The sequence below is a fragment of the Pyrgilauda ruficollis genome, unplaced genomic scaffold (assembly GCF_017590135.1).
Source record: "Pyrgilauda ruficollis isolate IOZ18807 unplaced genomic scaffold, ASM1759013v1 scaffold7, whole genome shotgun sequence".
NCBI classification, from domain to species: Eukaryota; Metazoa; Chordata; class Aves; order Passeriformes; family Passeridae; genus Pyrgilauda; species Pyrgilauda ruficollis.
The window spans coordinates 6,764,987-6,780,190 of NW_024528821.1; the positions used below are offsets into that span (position 1 = coordinate 6,764,987).

General features: G+C 52.5%; 1 protein-coding gene across 2 annotated transcripts in view; it reads left to right on the forward strand.

Annotated features, from left to right (window-relative positions):
- Positions 1-414: 414 nt before the first annotated feature.
- Positions 415-15,204, forward strand: part of DOCK11 (dedicator of cytokinesis 11) — a 76,542-nt gene continuing 61,752 nt past the window's right edge. For both annotated transcript variants that reach the window (XM_041485110.1, XM_041485111.1), the window contains exon 1: positions 415-601. In XM_041485110.1, coding sequence (XP_041341044.1) covers positions 500-601 — 102 coding nt within the window. In that variant the 5' untranslated portion in view covers positions 415-499. The remainder of the gene's footprint in view (positions 602-15,204) is intronic.

Consider the following 15,204-nt stretch of genomic DNA (forward strand, 5'->3'; position numbering starts at 1 on the left):
CCAAAACACAGCCCGGTGCCCTGGTACATTTCACGCAACCCCGACCAGCACAGAGATGCTCCGTAGAAAGCTCTCGTCCTGGATCCAGCTCAGCCTTGCAGGATCACCTGGGAGAGCCGGGAGATCACCAGGTGCCCCATTCCGCCGAGTGATGCTGTTCTAAAGGTCCAGCCCGTTCAGCCGGAGCCCGCTGCCCTCGCCGGCCGAGTCTCCGCTGCATCCCCGGAGCGGCCCCGCCAACATCGCCGCGGAGCCGGCGGGGCACGCTCCGGGCGAGGCACCGCGGCTGTCCCCGCGCCGGGGCGGGGTCCGGGCCACCTGCGGCGGGGACAAAGCGGGGCCGGGCGGGGCGGGGCGAGCAGGGACCCGAGCGGGCCCGCCCCGCGGCTCCGCCCGCCCCGGCCCGGCCGCGCCCGCCCGGCGGCAGCGAGGGAGCGCGGAGGGAGCCTGAGGCTCGGCTCGGCTCGGCTCGGCTTGGCTCGGCTCGGATCATGTCGCCATGTCGGAAGTGAGGAAGTTCACGAAGCGGCTCAGCAAGCCGGGCACGGCGGCCGAGCTGCGGCAGAGCGTCTCGGAGGCGGTGCGCAGCTCCTTCGTGCTGGTGAGCGCCCGGCAGCGGCCGCGCCCGGTCCCGCTCGGCGATGGGCGGCAGCGGGAGGAGCCCGGCGGCGCTGGGCAGGGGCAGAGCCGGGCAGGGGATGCGCCGAGAGCGGGGAGAGGAAGAGGAAGAGGCGGCCTGGAGAAAGGACAGAGCTGGGTCGGGGCTTGGCAGAGCGGGGGATGCGCAGGGAGCGGCGGGGCAGGATTTGGGAAGCGCTGGGCAAGGGGTGAGGAGGGCGCGGCTGGGCAAGGCAGGGGATGGGGATCTCTCTTTGGGATCCCCTCCCGGTGTGTTGTGCCGTCCCATCCCGCCGGCCGCCACACCTGCCGCCACCGTGCTCCTCTGAGCGCTCCGAGCCGGGAGCATCGCGGGGAAGCGGCGCTTGTCCTGGCGTGGGGCGGTGGCAGCAGGAATTATTAACGGGAACAGGAGTGCGGGGCATCCAGCAAACAGGTAGCGGAGTAACAGGGTGCAGACAATGTGAAACCGGCACATGGATAGGGCAGGACTGGAGGGCACGACCTGGCAAGGCGGGAGGCACAGGCGCTGAGCCGGGAGCTCGATAGATCCCGGGAATCGCGCTCAGGGGTCTGGGGTGAAAGTCACACACGCGGTCAGATGCGCTTCATGCCGGCATGGGGGATGCTGCAGCAGGTTGTCTTTGTTGTGCTCACAGCTGTGCAAACGGCAGTGCTGTGCCTTGGGAGGATGCCGGGGTCAGCTCACAGCTTCCCGGGGCTTTGTTGGATGTGTTTCACTGGTGCTCATTGAATTACTCTAGCGTGTAATCAACTTTGACCTTGACTTTGATGGAAGAAAGGTTAGGCAATGGGATATGCAGAAAGTGCAGTACAAGTTCAGCAAATAATCCCTATTAGTTCTCTACTATTAGATTGAATGGCATGTGCTGTTAAATAAATTGAGAGGTTCAAACATTTCTTTTAAAAACTGAGTTTTCTTTTAAATTTACAGATTTCTAAGTCTGAAAAAAAAAAAAAGTGCCATGATGATAATCCAGCCTGATTTCCTCATGCTAGTTTTTGCTTCTATGTGCAGTTGTTTGGGGATTCTTATGGGCTTCCATGTGATTTGCTTTCCCTCTTTCATCAACAATACACAGGGACAAAGGCTTTCTACAAGCTGATGGAACTTCTCATTAAAAATAAAATTGTATATATAGGACCAGAAGAGCTTTGGTATCCTACATGCAAATGGTTGTGTGGCGCCTGTGTCAGGTTCTTTCTCTCAGAAGGGGAAGGGATGGGTGGGACTGCAGATGAAGATAAATAAAACCTTGACAGGAACCCAAAGGAGCGTCAGAGTCTGTCAGGCAGCCACTCTTTTTCTGATCCTCTCTAGGGTTTCATTGCCCACGCTGTCCCTGCCAACTTCTCTCTCTTTCTGGCAGGCAAATGCCCAGAGCTGCTGTGCTGCCTCGTGTGTTTGCAGCCAAGCACCAGAGGAGGGTGAGGGCAGGTGTTCCTGATCCCGAGGGCCTGGCAGAGCTTCCTGCTTTCGACAGTTCAGCAGCAATGGATAAATCCCAGCACTTCTGCATCACTGGGAAGAGCCACAAAGCACTGCAGTGAGCACGGAGTGGGCAAGGAGGTGGCACGAGCTTATAGGACTGTCTCAGATGGCATTTTGACCTTCCTCAGTGAATAAGGCTGAGGCTTGCTCCAGCAAAAAGCTGGCTCCCCTCTATCTTCTAGTTTGTCACTTTTGTGAGGAAGGGATGTGTGTGGCTGGCGTGCTGGCTGTTGGGAGGGTACAGAGAGGATCCTGAGAAATGATGGCGGGGAGTGGTGGAGTGAGGGTGAGACTGAGAAGTCACAGTTTCTGATCCTGTTCTCAAAGCAAGTCTCAGTTTTGGTGCTGATGGTGCTGGGCAGCTGCAGAGCTGTGTCAGCACCTCCCCATCCCTTCTGCCCTCTGCTTGCCACACAGTGTGGGACAGATGGAAGGGCCCAGCAATCAGGACTGTGATCCCTCACCCTGGGGCAGTGCTGAGCTCAGGGGTGCCTCTGGGAAGCAGAGGGGGGCCAGTGGGTACACGGGGAGTAGGAGTTGGTGTTTGATAACTGGATAGAGCAGGCTGGCAGCAAGTGATGCACTGTGTCCCAGGATATCAGGACTTTCTGAAGGAGACTGGACCCGCACTGGAGCCTTTGCCTGACAGGATCCCATCCTCTTCCTGCATCCTGGACAGAGCAGATGATATTGAGTCAATAAAAAGTATTTGAATAGTTTAATACTGCCTCGGTCATCTTGTCAAGTGCCTTGCCTGTCTGCTTGCCTTGGGGCAATTGCAGCTGAAAGCACAGGTATCTCTGGTGGTGAGCAGAGCTAATGCTGCAGGCAGCAGAGCACACACCTTCATCCCCAGGAGGAGTGGGCACCGTGGGGCTCTTTCAGTGTGTTGGTTGAGCTCGGCACTCTGGGCATTCAGGGCACGCCTCGAGACAAGGAACTGTCTGGAGTAAGAAGCTGTTTGTAGTCAGTGAATGAAATGCTCATAAATGAAAGCATCTCAGTGAGGAAAGCTTTTAATGTCATGGAAGTGCTCAGCTTGTCCAGAGCCACAATTTGTGCATTTGAGGAGGTGTCTCTCTGGCCAGAAGCGCCGTGTCCAGCCTGAGGAGTGTGATGTCTGGTACAGTGTGGTTACAAAGCTGCTGTCTTGCAGGGGCAGTGAAGCCCATGCCATCTTATTTCTGTTCCTGGTTTTTGATTTATGCCTGTCTAGTGCAAGGAGAGTATTTACATTGTTGATTTTGGCAGGGCTTTGCTCCTTTGTGCTTGTGAAAGGGAAGCGTTGGATATGGTGGTGGTTGGCAGTGAGGGGAGTTCGTCCCTTTCCAAGGTGTCCTGGAGTGCCTGTGTCCACACACTGCCCTTTGGACCAGCTGCTAGGCTGCAGTCAGAGCTGCTCCTGTCGGGGTAAGCAGAGCTGGAAGCTGCAGCAGTGAAGTCAGCACAGGCTGTGGAGCTCGGGGCACTTTGTGCCCTGTGTGAAGCACGGGGAAGGATCAAGTGCCTTCACTTGGGGCTCCTGCTCCCTCTCACTCTGCTGCTGTTCCCAGCATCCCGGCCATCGTTCTGGCCTTGCACCTCGTTCGCAGGCAGGCTGGGCCGGGGAGGCACCGTTGAGCAGGAATCCCTGGAAAGCAGGCACAGCCCTGCAGAGCCGCGCTGGGAGTGCCGGGGTGCCGCGGGCAGCGCGCTCTGTGGGAACCCTGCTTCTCTCTGTGCTCTTTTCTGCAAGAGGCTGCAGGGCAGATTGTATCAATTTCAGCTTTGAATGGTCCCTGATGTGTGCTACTGATTACAACTAGGGATGAAGTTTTGGCAGGCTAATTGACAAATAATGTCACTGTTTAAATAAACAGACAAATTTAGTGGAAGTGTTTGTTGGCAGGTGGGATAAATGACACACTTGAAAGATAAAGGGAAATTTTAAGATTAGGTTAAAGAAAGGAGCAGTCAAAGCCCAAGTGTGATAACTTAAACCGTTCTTGACTGAAAGATGACCTGCAGCTTAAACCTTGGGGCACCAACAGTAAGATTCTGTGTTAGAAGTGCAACTTCAGAGCCAAAGTGCTGATGATACCTGGGAGAGGCATCTGGGCTAGAGCTCAAAGAGAGCAGCCAGGGACCTTCGGCAGTGGAAGGAGATGGGTGATTTTGGCTCAGACCTTCGGTGCAATCTCCCTCCTCCCATCCTCTGATGTTGCTGAGTAATAGTGGGAAAGTTGAGCAGCAAGGCAGGAGCGCCCTGCTCGGGGGCACTGGCTGTGGGGGACCTGGGCAGCTGCAGAGGTCAGACACTTGCCAGCAGGATGCACCTGAGTGCTCAGGTGGGCAGTCCTTGTTCTGATGGAAGTGCCTGTGCACCTCTCCTTCACCCCTCCTTCACCCCATGGAGTGCTGTGGGGCAGTGTAAGAGCTCACGTGTGACTGCTCTTGTGACACTGCCAGGACGACAGCAAGGGCTCTTCCTTCTGCCTAAGGATCCAAATCAGCTGCACTTGTTTGTTGGATGTGAGGGCAAAGCTGAGACACCCTGTGCCTGCCCTGTCCCTTTGGGATGTGCTCAGCAGCACTGGGGCCCTGCAGGGAGAGGGGCTGTGTCTCAACCCCCGTGCAAGCTCTCCACAAGTGTCGTTCTCTGTGTCGTGACAGGGAAATTAAAAGTGTGGGAGGCACCAGATCAGAGCAGCAAGCACTTGACAAAACACAGATGATGCATTTTCCCACAGTGCTGCCAAACCCAGTCATCTGGTGGCAATTTTAAGTCTCGCACAATTGCTCTGATTTTCTTTAGATCATTTCTATACAGTTTAACTGAAGATGCATTTACTGCTTTGCCATGAAGATTTTAGAAAGACTGTCTTCTCTGAGAAGGAGCAGCTGCAAAAGATTAGCCCACGCTGGGTCAGCCAGGCCAGGGGAGCATCTCTGGTACCCCCAGGGCACAGCTTGGTGGCACTCCTAGGTCTGGGCCACACATCTGCCAGCAGTGGCAGTGTGGGAGATCTTCTGCTTACAAGCAACTGCGTGGGTCCTTGCCATCCAGAGGTATTCAGGGCAAGTGTCTGGTGCTGGGGGATGTGCTCCCTGAAAGCTCCCCGTGAGAGGGTGGGCAGCGTGCCAGGAGGAGATGGGTTTTGTTTGATCCTGGCTGGGCTGGGCTCCTCTGGGTGGCTCCGTTTCAGTCAGAGGCAAAAAGGAGATATCAAGCTCCTTAATGGTGATACTAAGGAGGTTTTGACTGGAGGCAAAAAGGCATTTTGTTCTTTCTGTGGGTTTTTTTTTTCAGCTTAAACTACATTATTAGTGTCTTGAATTATGCTCAGGCAGAGGAAATCAGCTTTCTGCATAGAATCCTCTTTTAATAAGCTAAATTCACTTTGATCAATGTGAATCCTGTTTATATGCAGCGTTTGTAGTGATCTTGGCACTCAAGAGAGACAGAATATATGCGTGTTCCCCCGGGGGCAGTCAACATGCTGTGTTTGCACAATTTACATAGAAAAACAGACATATATGAGGCACGGGAGGAAATTCTGCCCCTGCCTGAGTGGGCGGGAGTTTTGCTGTTGGTTTAAGCAGGGCAGGATTTGCCTGCTGTGCCCGGGTGCCTCCGGAGCTGGCCCTGGTGACTCCCGTGGAAGTGACTCTGGAGAGAATGCTGTTCACAGGGGCTTATTCAAGAAAACATTTAAAAGCATTCTTAAAATGAATCACATGCTTTCCTGAATCAGGGCTCCTGTGCGTGAGGGGCTGGACTTAGCCCAGGGCTGGCCAAGCGTGCCAGGGAAGTGGCTGGGTTTGCCCCTGCCTGGGCACACACCAGCTGTGGAGTGGATGAAGGGCACGGTTTGATGGAGAGGAGCAAGGCTCCAAGTACACTCTGGAGCTATGTGGGGACAAATCTCTGGCATACGTGTTACTGATAGCCAGTCCTTAAGAGATGGAGCAGTTCCTTGCTCCTCTGAGTGCCTGTGTGCTGAGGTATGGCTATTGCAGGATGAGCTGCAGTCAGTGTGTCCAGTTCTGGAGGTTTTTGGAGGCAATGACAAGCTTTTGATAGGTGCAAAATCTTTTCCTTCCCAAGGCATCATTTGAATGTTTGCATCCTCCTGCCTGTTATAGGCAAGCTCTGGGAAGAGAACGAAGCACATAGCCCTTACATGAGTTTATCTCTTACCACTTTTTGCTAGTTGGGGCTTTAGCACTCACTGGCAAGGCTGAGAGTGGTTTGCTCTGTGCTGAGGACAATGTCATGAAAATGCAGGTGTCCCTGTACTGACAGCATCTGCCCCAGCCCAGCACTGTCAGTGCAGTCAATGCCTGGAACAGATGGTTGGTGGTGCTGCCTGCAGCCACTGCCAGCACTGCAGCTGGGATTTGTGCTCTCACAATCCAGTGAGGGGATGGCTCCTGGGCTTTGTTTCAGCCTGTTCTGATATCTGGAGATATTTGCAGGTATCTCCCCCGGCACCAGGAGCATTTGAACCAGGACAACCTGCTGCAGTGTGTAGTGTAGCATTGTTTTCTATATGCAGCTGGGTGGCTCTTTCATGATTTCACTTAGCCCTCTGCATGCTGATTTATTATCTCTAATGGTGCAAAACTGCACAAAGCTTTTGACATTTCTGTGGCCTGAGAATGCAAGTCACAGTCACACACAGCAGCTGAGCGGCAGCCAGACATGGGGTACATGTGTGCTTCAGCATCCCTGGTTAATTGGCCTCCTCACTCCTGCTTTGTGCAAGGAAGAAAAAAGTAGTTTCTTATACCTTTGTGGCCATTGCTGTCATCTTAAAAATGCTGGAATATGTTTCTCTGTCACCAGCTCTTCCATCTCTTTCATTCCCTTAAAGGTGCAAATCAAAGCTCTCCTTTGCTGGCTCCTCTTTCCTTCAACACAGCCCTGACTTATCTTTACAGCTTTTCCTTGCCTCCTGCTGCTTCTCTAATGGGGTCAGGGCTGCTTGTTCCTGACCCCTTTCTCACCCCTCTCTCTCGCTGAAAAGCAGTTTCTTCTCTCTCCTATTAATATCTCCTGTCACAGGACTGTTCCTGGGGAGTGGTTGCATCTGGAAGGAGACTCTGTGCTGGTCCCCAGCATTCCCCACTGCCTCATGCTGCCCCTGGCTCCGTGCTGGGTGACATTCCCACTGCAGCCTGGCCTGTCTGTCCCCTGAGCAAGGACACTGCATGGGAGAAGCCAGGAAAATGACATCTGCCCTGTGCAGTAGTAGGAGCTGGTGGTGTCAGAGAGCTGTAGGTTGCTCTGGAGAGCCATCACAGCCACACATGTAACTGTATTTTGGCAGTGGCCAGGAGCCTGGGCGTGGGCTGGGCTGCAGGGTCTGTGTGTGCAGCAGGGCTGGCTCCGTGTGTGCCAGGAATCTGCCAAGCACAGGCTCTGTATGTGGCCCTTGGGGACATGGGGGGAGCTGGAGCAGGGACTCCAGGGAGCTCTTGTGCCAGCCAGAAAGGGGTGGGGGCACACAGGGACATGAGGGGCTTGGCAGGAGCTGCCTTTGTGACAGGGACAGGTAGAAAGGTCGTGGTCAGGGGAGGGAAAGGGAGTATCCATCTCTTGGAGGGAGATGATGGTGCTGGGCAGGGTGGGCTGAATGCCCACAAAGCTGGTGTTGAGGCACACAAACCCAGCTGCCAGCACAGAACTGCTTTCCGTGGCACTTTCAGATTCCAGGAGAGCTGCACTGGACTCAGACAGGTTTTTCTTTCCCTCTCTGCCTGGGGAGCCCTAAACTCTCCCTTGTCCTGTTGCATGATGTTGCAGTGGTAGGGATGTTTTTATTTGTGGAAGCTTTGAGGTGCTTCTGTTGACAGCAGCATTTTGTCTGTGGGTGGGGTGAAGCCTCCAAGAGCCCATCCCTTGCAGAGCCCATCCACAGCCTCCCCTGTGTTTGCTGGGGGGGACAGAGTCAAACTTTACAGCCCCTTTGCACCTGTATCACTGCCTGCAGCCTGAAAATGGAGCACAGATGGGGCTGAGACAACTTCCTGAGCTGCTGAAACCACCACTGACACGGCTGGGGTTTGGCTGCTGTGCTGCTGAGGCAGCCCAAAACTGCCTGTGGCTTCCTGCCCTGTTCTTCCCCCGTGCTGCTCCCTGGGCCTGGACAAGTGTCCTGCCTGGTGCTGGTTTGTCCCTGCCCCAGAGGGGTGGCAGTGCTCCCCTGCTGCCTGGGCAGTGGCTGTGCTCTTGGCTCAGCCCTGCGTGCGAGCGGCTGCCCGAGAGAAAAACAAGAGTTTGAGACAGACAGGAAAGGGAGGGGTTCTGCTTATGTGCCATTAATTGCTTTAAGATGTTCTGGAGCTGGCTATTCTGGATTTGGATGCTAAATATAAAACTGATACTACATAAATAAATGATGGAATACAAGTGACATCTGAAAAGCACTTTGGGATGTTCCAGCTAAGGACCTAAATAAATAACATGTATTATTGTAGTTGTAATTACTATTTTCCTTTTTTAGCATGCCTGTGTTACAGAATGCTTTGAGAAGTCATATCTGGCAGAAATTCAGTTATCCCATAGAAACCAGTACCCTTTTGCCAATTTCTATTAACTCTGTTGTTTTTGAAGGAGAGAAATCAAAGCTGTGACGTGTTTGCACCTCTCCCATGCTCTGCAGCAGATGCTCAGCTGGATGCAGGTGCAGCTTGGCTGACATAGAGCTACCCTGGTCCCTCCCTCTGCTCCTCCGGAGAAGGGCTGTGTTTGAGCCAGGGTGTACCTGTGCAGGCAGGGATGCAGGAGCTGGATTTGAGCCAGGGTGTACCTGTGCAGGCAGGGATGCAGGGGCTGGATTTGAGCCAGGGTGTACCTGTGCAGGCAGGGATTCAGGGGCTGGATTTGAGCAAGGGTGTACCTGTGCAGGCAGGGATTCAGGGGCTGGATTTGAGCAAGGATGTACCTGTGCAGGCAGGGATTCAGGGGCTGGATTTGAGCCAGGGTGTACCTGTGCAGGCAGGGATTCAGGGGCTGGGCACTGGAGAGTCCATGGCAGAAGGTACTGAGCTGTCACTGTCACACAGCAGCACCTGGTGATCCTGAGGAAGGTCAGGCACAGGGACAAGGGTACTGAAAGCAAAGTGCTTGTCCTGATGCCCTGCCCTGTGCAGGAACAGTGCTGGATCACCTCAAGTGTGAGCTCATGCCAGACAAGGGTCATGCCCCCAGCTACCACTTGCCAGTGCTCTTCCTGCTGGCTCTGCCCTTGCTCAAGGCATGGTTTTCAGGGGTGATGTGTGGAGGTGAAGTGCAGGTGGGCTGGAGTGGCAGCACTGCCTTCTAGGCTGGGCCACTCTCACTTGGGCTGTGAACTCTCACTGCTTCTTTGCTATGCAGCTGTGTTCTGGGGCCTGCTTGCTTAAGTGATTATGCAAGAATCTCAAGCTTTCAGGAAAAAAAACAATGTTCCTGCCACTCGTGGCTGCAGAACTCTGCTTCAGAATAGGATCTGCTAAAGGCTGTAGACTGTGGAGTCCACTTCTCAGTAAGTGGAAGGAAAATGAAGAGTCATATGCTGATAATTCTGGCTTCCTGTATTTCTAAACCAACTTGTAGACACTTCAAGGCCTGAATTCATTTTATTTGACAGGCCTAGAGATGACAGGTAAATGTATGCATGTCTACAGTGACATCAGCTTTTTATCTCTTCAAGCCTTCTCCAAGCTGGTGTCTCACACCAATGCCGTGTCACTCTCAGGGACAGCACTGTGACTGTTGGCACTCCCTTTTTCACTGGGAAATGAGCATTACATTGAAAAAGGAGACTTCCACCTTTCAAAATACCCAGAACCTGGGTTCTGGTGCCACCCAGGGCCGTTGATGCAGGACGGGAGGGGTGTGGGTCGGTGAAATGCTTTTGCACAGAACTTGGGCGGGGTGGAGGGAAGCACAGGAGAGGGGGCTGGCTTTTGATTCGAGCTTGGGATGGAAAGAGTGAGTCATTTCCACTGCTGATGTTTTCTTACAGGGTGCCAGGACTGTGCACTCATCCTCCCCTTCCCCACCACATTTTCATTTCTCTGAGAGCTGCTGGAGGTGCAGTGCAGGGGAGCAGTGGGGCACAGCAGCCTGGTGCTGCTGGCTCTGCATTCGGAGCTGGGATGGAGGTGGGAGTGTGTGGACTCTGAGCCAGAGCCCTGTCCCAGGAGAGCCTTGGCAATGGTGTGCTGCTGTTCAGGAGGTTGCTGTCCTGCTGCCCGTGGAGGGCTGTGCAGAGCCTTGCTCTGAGCTGTCTTAGCACCTGATCACTCCCTGGCAGGCTCCATCTCCTCGCCAATTCCTTCTTCCCTTCCTGATTGCCCCTGGGGCTCCTCTCCTGCCTGCAGTGCACACCTTCTCTGCCAGCCCCTCTTGGCCTCCCTGACCCTGTCTCCTGCCTCTGACAGCTACACAGCCCAGCCTTTGCACAGTCCATACTTCCCATGATGTGGCCCCTGCACAAATCCATCCCAGATGGGTAAAGCCCCATCCCCCATTCTACCCTCCCTGCACCACCTTGGGCCAGCTCCTGAGACCCTTCCCTCTCCATGCTTCCCCTGCTTCTCCTCCTTCTGGTGAGGTTTTCCTCCCTTGCCTTCTCACAAGGTGCTCTGTGTGTTTGCGTGCCCACCTTACAGTCCATCCCTCTCACCTGTCCAGGTGCACCTGTGGTGTCTCAGTGTTTTGGTGTCTTCAGCAGAGCCAGGATTCCTGTCTGGATATTTTCCTTGTGTTTTTAAACTTCCTTCCTTCTGGCCAGTGTAAAAATAGTTTTGGCCTGCTCATACCCAGCTTTATGGACTGTTTTTCACCCTTGAAGTTTTACCATTGTACATCTGCTACATCCAGCTGAGTGCTGGGTTTGCATCAGGCTCGTGGACACCAGCTCCCCATCACCTGCTGGGAGCTGCCTCATTGCCTCCCTGCTGATTGCTTCCCAAAATGTGGCTTTGCTGAGAAGCCCAAACCTCTTGGCATCAGCAAGGCTGCACTGTGTTCACTGTTGTGGCTGCTGCCATATGTGCTGACTCACAGTGTCTCCCTGCTTGCCCTTCCTCCCCTGCTCTCTGCTCCCACCTCTTCCCTTCTCCTGGAGTTTTGAATCCAAAGTCATTGGGGCACAGGCTTTATTCTGCCTTTGCAGAGGTTTATGGCACTTCCATAAACATTGGATGGCCAAGCCCAGAGTTTATGGGTTTTCATTATTCTTTCTTATGCCCAGCAGTCTGCAGTGATGACTTCTCTGTGAATCTGAGCTTTTGTAAACTGAGCTCTGTGGCCTTTCTGCAAGCTCGAGTGAGAGTGTGTAAATGGGATCAGATGGCAGTGCAGGAGCTGGGGGTGGAAAAAGTGAGGAGTCACAAATGTGATACTGAAAGGAAAAAGCTCTTAAAGGCCACACAATTTGAGTTTTCCCTGACCTGATCTTTGAATCCCTGGCTGTGGAAAAGCTTTTCTGTGGATAGAAATTGCTCATTTCCATATGCCCATATGGTTTGCCAAGTGAGCTTGCTCAGTTCCCAGGCATCATTTGAATTCTCTCATGTACAGTCAGGTTTCTTGTGCAAAATAAAAAAGTGGGGACTTCTCTCTGCTGTTTTGAGGTATCCTCACATTTCCAGATGGTGCATTGCAGTGGGGAGTGGTCTCTCTGCCCTGGAGTGTTGCCAGTCTCAGAAGTGATGTGATTTTAGCTGTGACAGGTGTGTCCCTAGGGTAGTTGTACCACGTCCATTTTCCCCTCTTTTAGCTTTTAATTCTCCAAATTGACTTTTCCTCTTATTTTCTGTCTATTTCACCTACTTGGCCCTTTGATATTTAGTTTCAAATTTGGGCTTTTGCTTGGCTTTCCATGTAAGTGCATTGCAGGGTTGCAACAGATGAGGCAGCAAATAGGCTGTAAAATGGTCGCTGAATTTTGGGGAGCAGTTGTACAATCTGAGATAATACAGTTACATACATACATGTGATCTGTCCTCTTCCTCCTCCCTCTTCAGCTGCTCCAAACAACCAGCACTTGAAAAACTCATCTCATTTGTGTCTCTCTTGCTGCTTTGGGATGTGCTGCACGCACTGGGTAGGGCTTCATTTCTGAGGATGTGGGAAAAGGAGCTGTGCTGGGGCTGCTGAACCCGCAGGTTTTTCAGTGGAAGGCCCAGAGGAAGTGATGCAGAGCAGGGTGTGTGTGTGTTTGGTGTGTGTGTTTGGTGTGTGTGTATTTGGTGTGTGTGTGTTTGGTGTGTGTGTATGTTTTATGTGTGTGTGTTTTGTGTGTTGGTGTATGTGTTTGGTGTTTTTGTGTGTGTGTCTTTGTTTTGTGTGTATGTGTGTTTGGTGTGTTGTTTTTGTGTGTGTGTTTGGTGTGTGTTTGTTTTGTGTGTGTTTGTGTTTGGTGTTTTGTGTGTTTGGTGTTTTGTGTGTGTGTGTGTTTTCTGTGTCTGTATTTCTGTGTGTGTTTGTGTGTGTGTTTGGTGTGTTTGTGTGTGTGTTTGTTTGTTTTGTGTGTGTTTGGTGTGTTTGTGTGTGTGTTTGTTTGTTTTGTGTGTGTTTGGTGTGTTTGTGTGTGTGTTTGTTTTGTGTGTGTTTGGTGGCCGTTGGGACCAGAGAAGTGAAAGTCCAGTGTGGTGCAGCTCCAGTGCTGGGCTTGGCTTCCGCCCTGTGCTGGCAGCTGCCGAGGACTTGTGTCACTGCAGAGGACCAGAAAATTGGTTACACAGGAGCCAAACCAGGCTGGTTTGCCACTTTCTTCTCTGGCTATTGTTTTAAATGAGGGCTGAACTGATAGGACTGAAAATACAAAAGCTTTCTCATAGTTTTCCTTTGACTTCTGCTTTAAAAAAATCCCCAGAGGAAACATTTTCCATTTTCTGTACGTTCACATCACTTGGGTTTTATCTGTTTAATTCTGGGAGAAACGGATCTCAGAAGAACATTAATCATATATAACAAAAAGGTGGTGTGTTTTTATGGTATTCAAATGCAGAACACTGGAAGACAGGTTGCTGCTGGTTTTCAGGCACTAAAAGTTTAAAATAGAAATGTTCTTTCCTATACTGCTCCTCATGAGCAAGCTGGCATTGTGAGCCTTTGTTTATAAAGCAAATAAACAGAATTTTATGCGCTTTGCAAAATGGATGCAGAAAGGTGACAATTTAATCTGACTTAAGTATCCCCCTCTTTGTTAATGGCTAATTCCCTTGCTAAACTTTTCCTTTGCTCTCTGTCTCTCTTGGGGAGGGTTTGGGCTCAGGCTGGCAGAGGGCAGTGGACAAGCAGGGCACTGAGGACAAGGACCTTGCTTGGGATTTTCCCTCATTCTGGGCTCTTTGTGCTCGTGCTTGGCCAAAGGCAGAGCCTTGTGTTGGTGTTTGTGGGCATGTTTCTGTTGAAGTAATTTCTCTGAATTTCCTGTTAAAATGCCAGCCAGCTCGCTTGTGGTGGGGAGTCAATACTCCAATAGACAGGCTGTTGTTCTGCCTGTGCTGCTGTCCAAGTGGAGCCTCGTGACCCAGCGTGGACGGGGCTCCAGCACGGCAGACAGCCCTGGGCACAGCCCCGTGCTGGGCAGAGCAGAGCGCAGAAAGAGCAACGTGTGCTTTGGGAACAGGCTGCTGTGGGGCTTCAACCTGAGGCTTTTTAAACAGGGATGAGTGGGCTTGTCTGGGAGGGTGCACTGCTCTCATCTTATCTTTGTTTAAAATCATGCTTGTTTTTCCCTGAGGTGTTTCACTTGTTTTTTATCCCGGCACAGTGAGCTGCAGTGCTTTGGGCTGGGTGCTGCTGCTGGGTGTGCTCTGGTGCATCCACAGAACCACAGGAGAGGAAAGCTCACCCAGCCTGTCCCTGCTGTGTTCTCAGGAGCATCCCAGTGCAGTGTCTGCCCTGGATGAAGAGCTGCTGTGTGTGCCACAGAGCAGGATGCCTTTGGCAGCACTGCACGTTTTTTTCTGCAGAAATGGATTGATTTTGTTGCTGGACTGGCAGCATTTCTTCGTGCTTGGGTATTGGCTTCCCCTGTGGAGGAATTTGTGGTTTCTAAGACTCTAATTACTTTAGTGTAATAGTTTTTCCTCTGCTTTTGTAATGACTTTGGTGGGTGCCATCTGCTGTTGTGACAGCGCTGGGCAGCGCGGTCTGAGCCCGGGGTGGTGTGGGGTGTGCACTTCAACCTTCAGGGAAACTAAGACTCTGAAATCCCATTTTCAACATTTAAAGCTTTATCTCCAGCCTTTCTGGACTGCTGGGAGTGCGTCGACTCCAAAGGTCAAAAGGGCAACAGATATTTGGGATGGCTCCCTCCTCACTCACGGTCTGTTTGCAGGGACCCCAGCTTGCCTGGCCCTGCTGGGCAGCCTGCACGGTTTGGGGTGGAGGCAGCAGTTTGTTTCCTCGATGGCAGGCAGGAGCCAGGCCACATCCTTCCTTCAGCAGCTGCTTTGCTAACAACCAGCTTGACCTACATCTGCTGGCTTTGCTTCAGAGACACGACAGGCGCGGGGTGATGAGCTGGGTGTGAGCGTGGCCGGCACGCCGCCGAGCTGCTGCCGTGTGCTGAGCCAGGGAGCTGGCACACCCCGGGGCAGGGGAGCCCCAGGGGCTGCACTTCTGACAGCCCCAGAGGAGAAATGCCTGTCTGGGTGCTGCAGAACCCTTCTGGGTGCCAGTGCACATCCCTCGGGCATCGGGTGCGTGTCACAGGGCCTGGTGCTGGTTTGTCAGATATAGATCACAGCCTGCACCACACGTTTTTTCCAGTATCATTACATCCACCAGACTAGAAGGGCTGCAGCAAGTTTTATGGATTTTTTTTTTTTTTTTGTATTTGTTGTAGGCAGTGCTCTATGAGTTTCCTAACATCTCATGTGAGGATCTGGGATGCTTTGCAGCTCTTACCCTTCAGCTGTCATTGGATCCCATGAGGATGACTGCCAGGACTTTGTCTTGCTGGTCATCAGAGGTATCAGATCTAGAAAAGGAATGTCATCAAAGCCCCAACTTTGTAGAAGGACAGCTTTAGAAACACAGTCCTAGTTTCAGGACCATGTTGCAAAACAAAAAAGGACTAAAA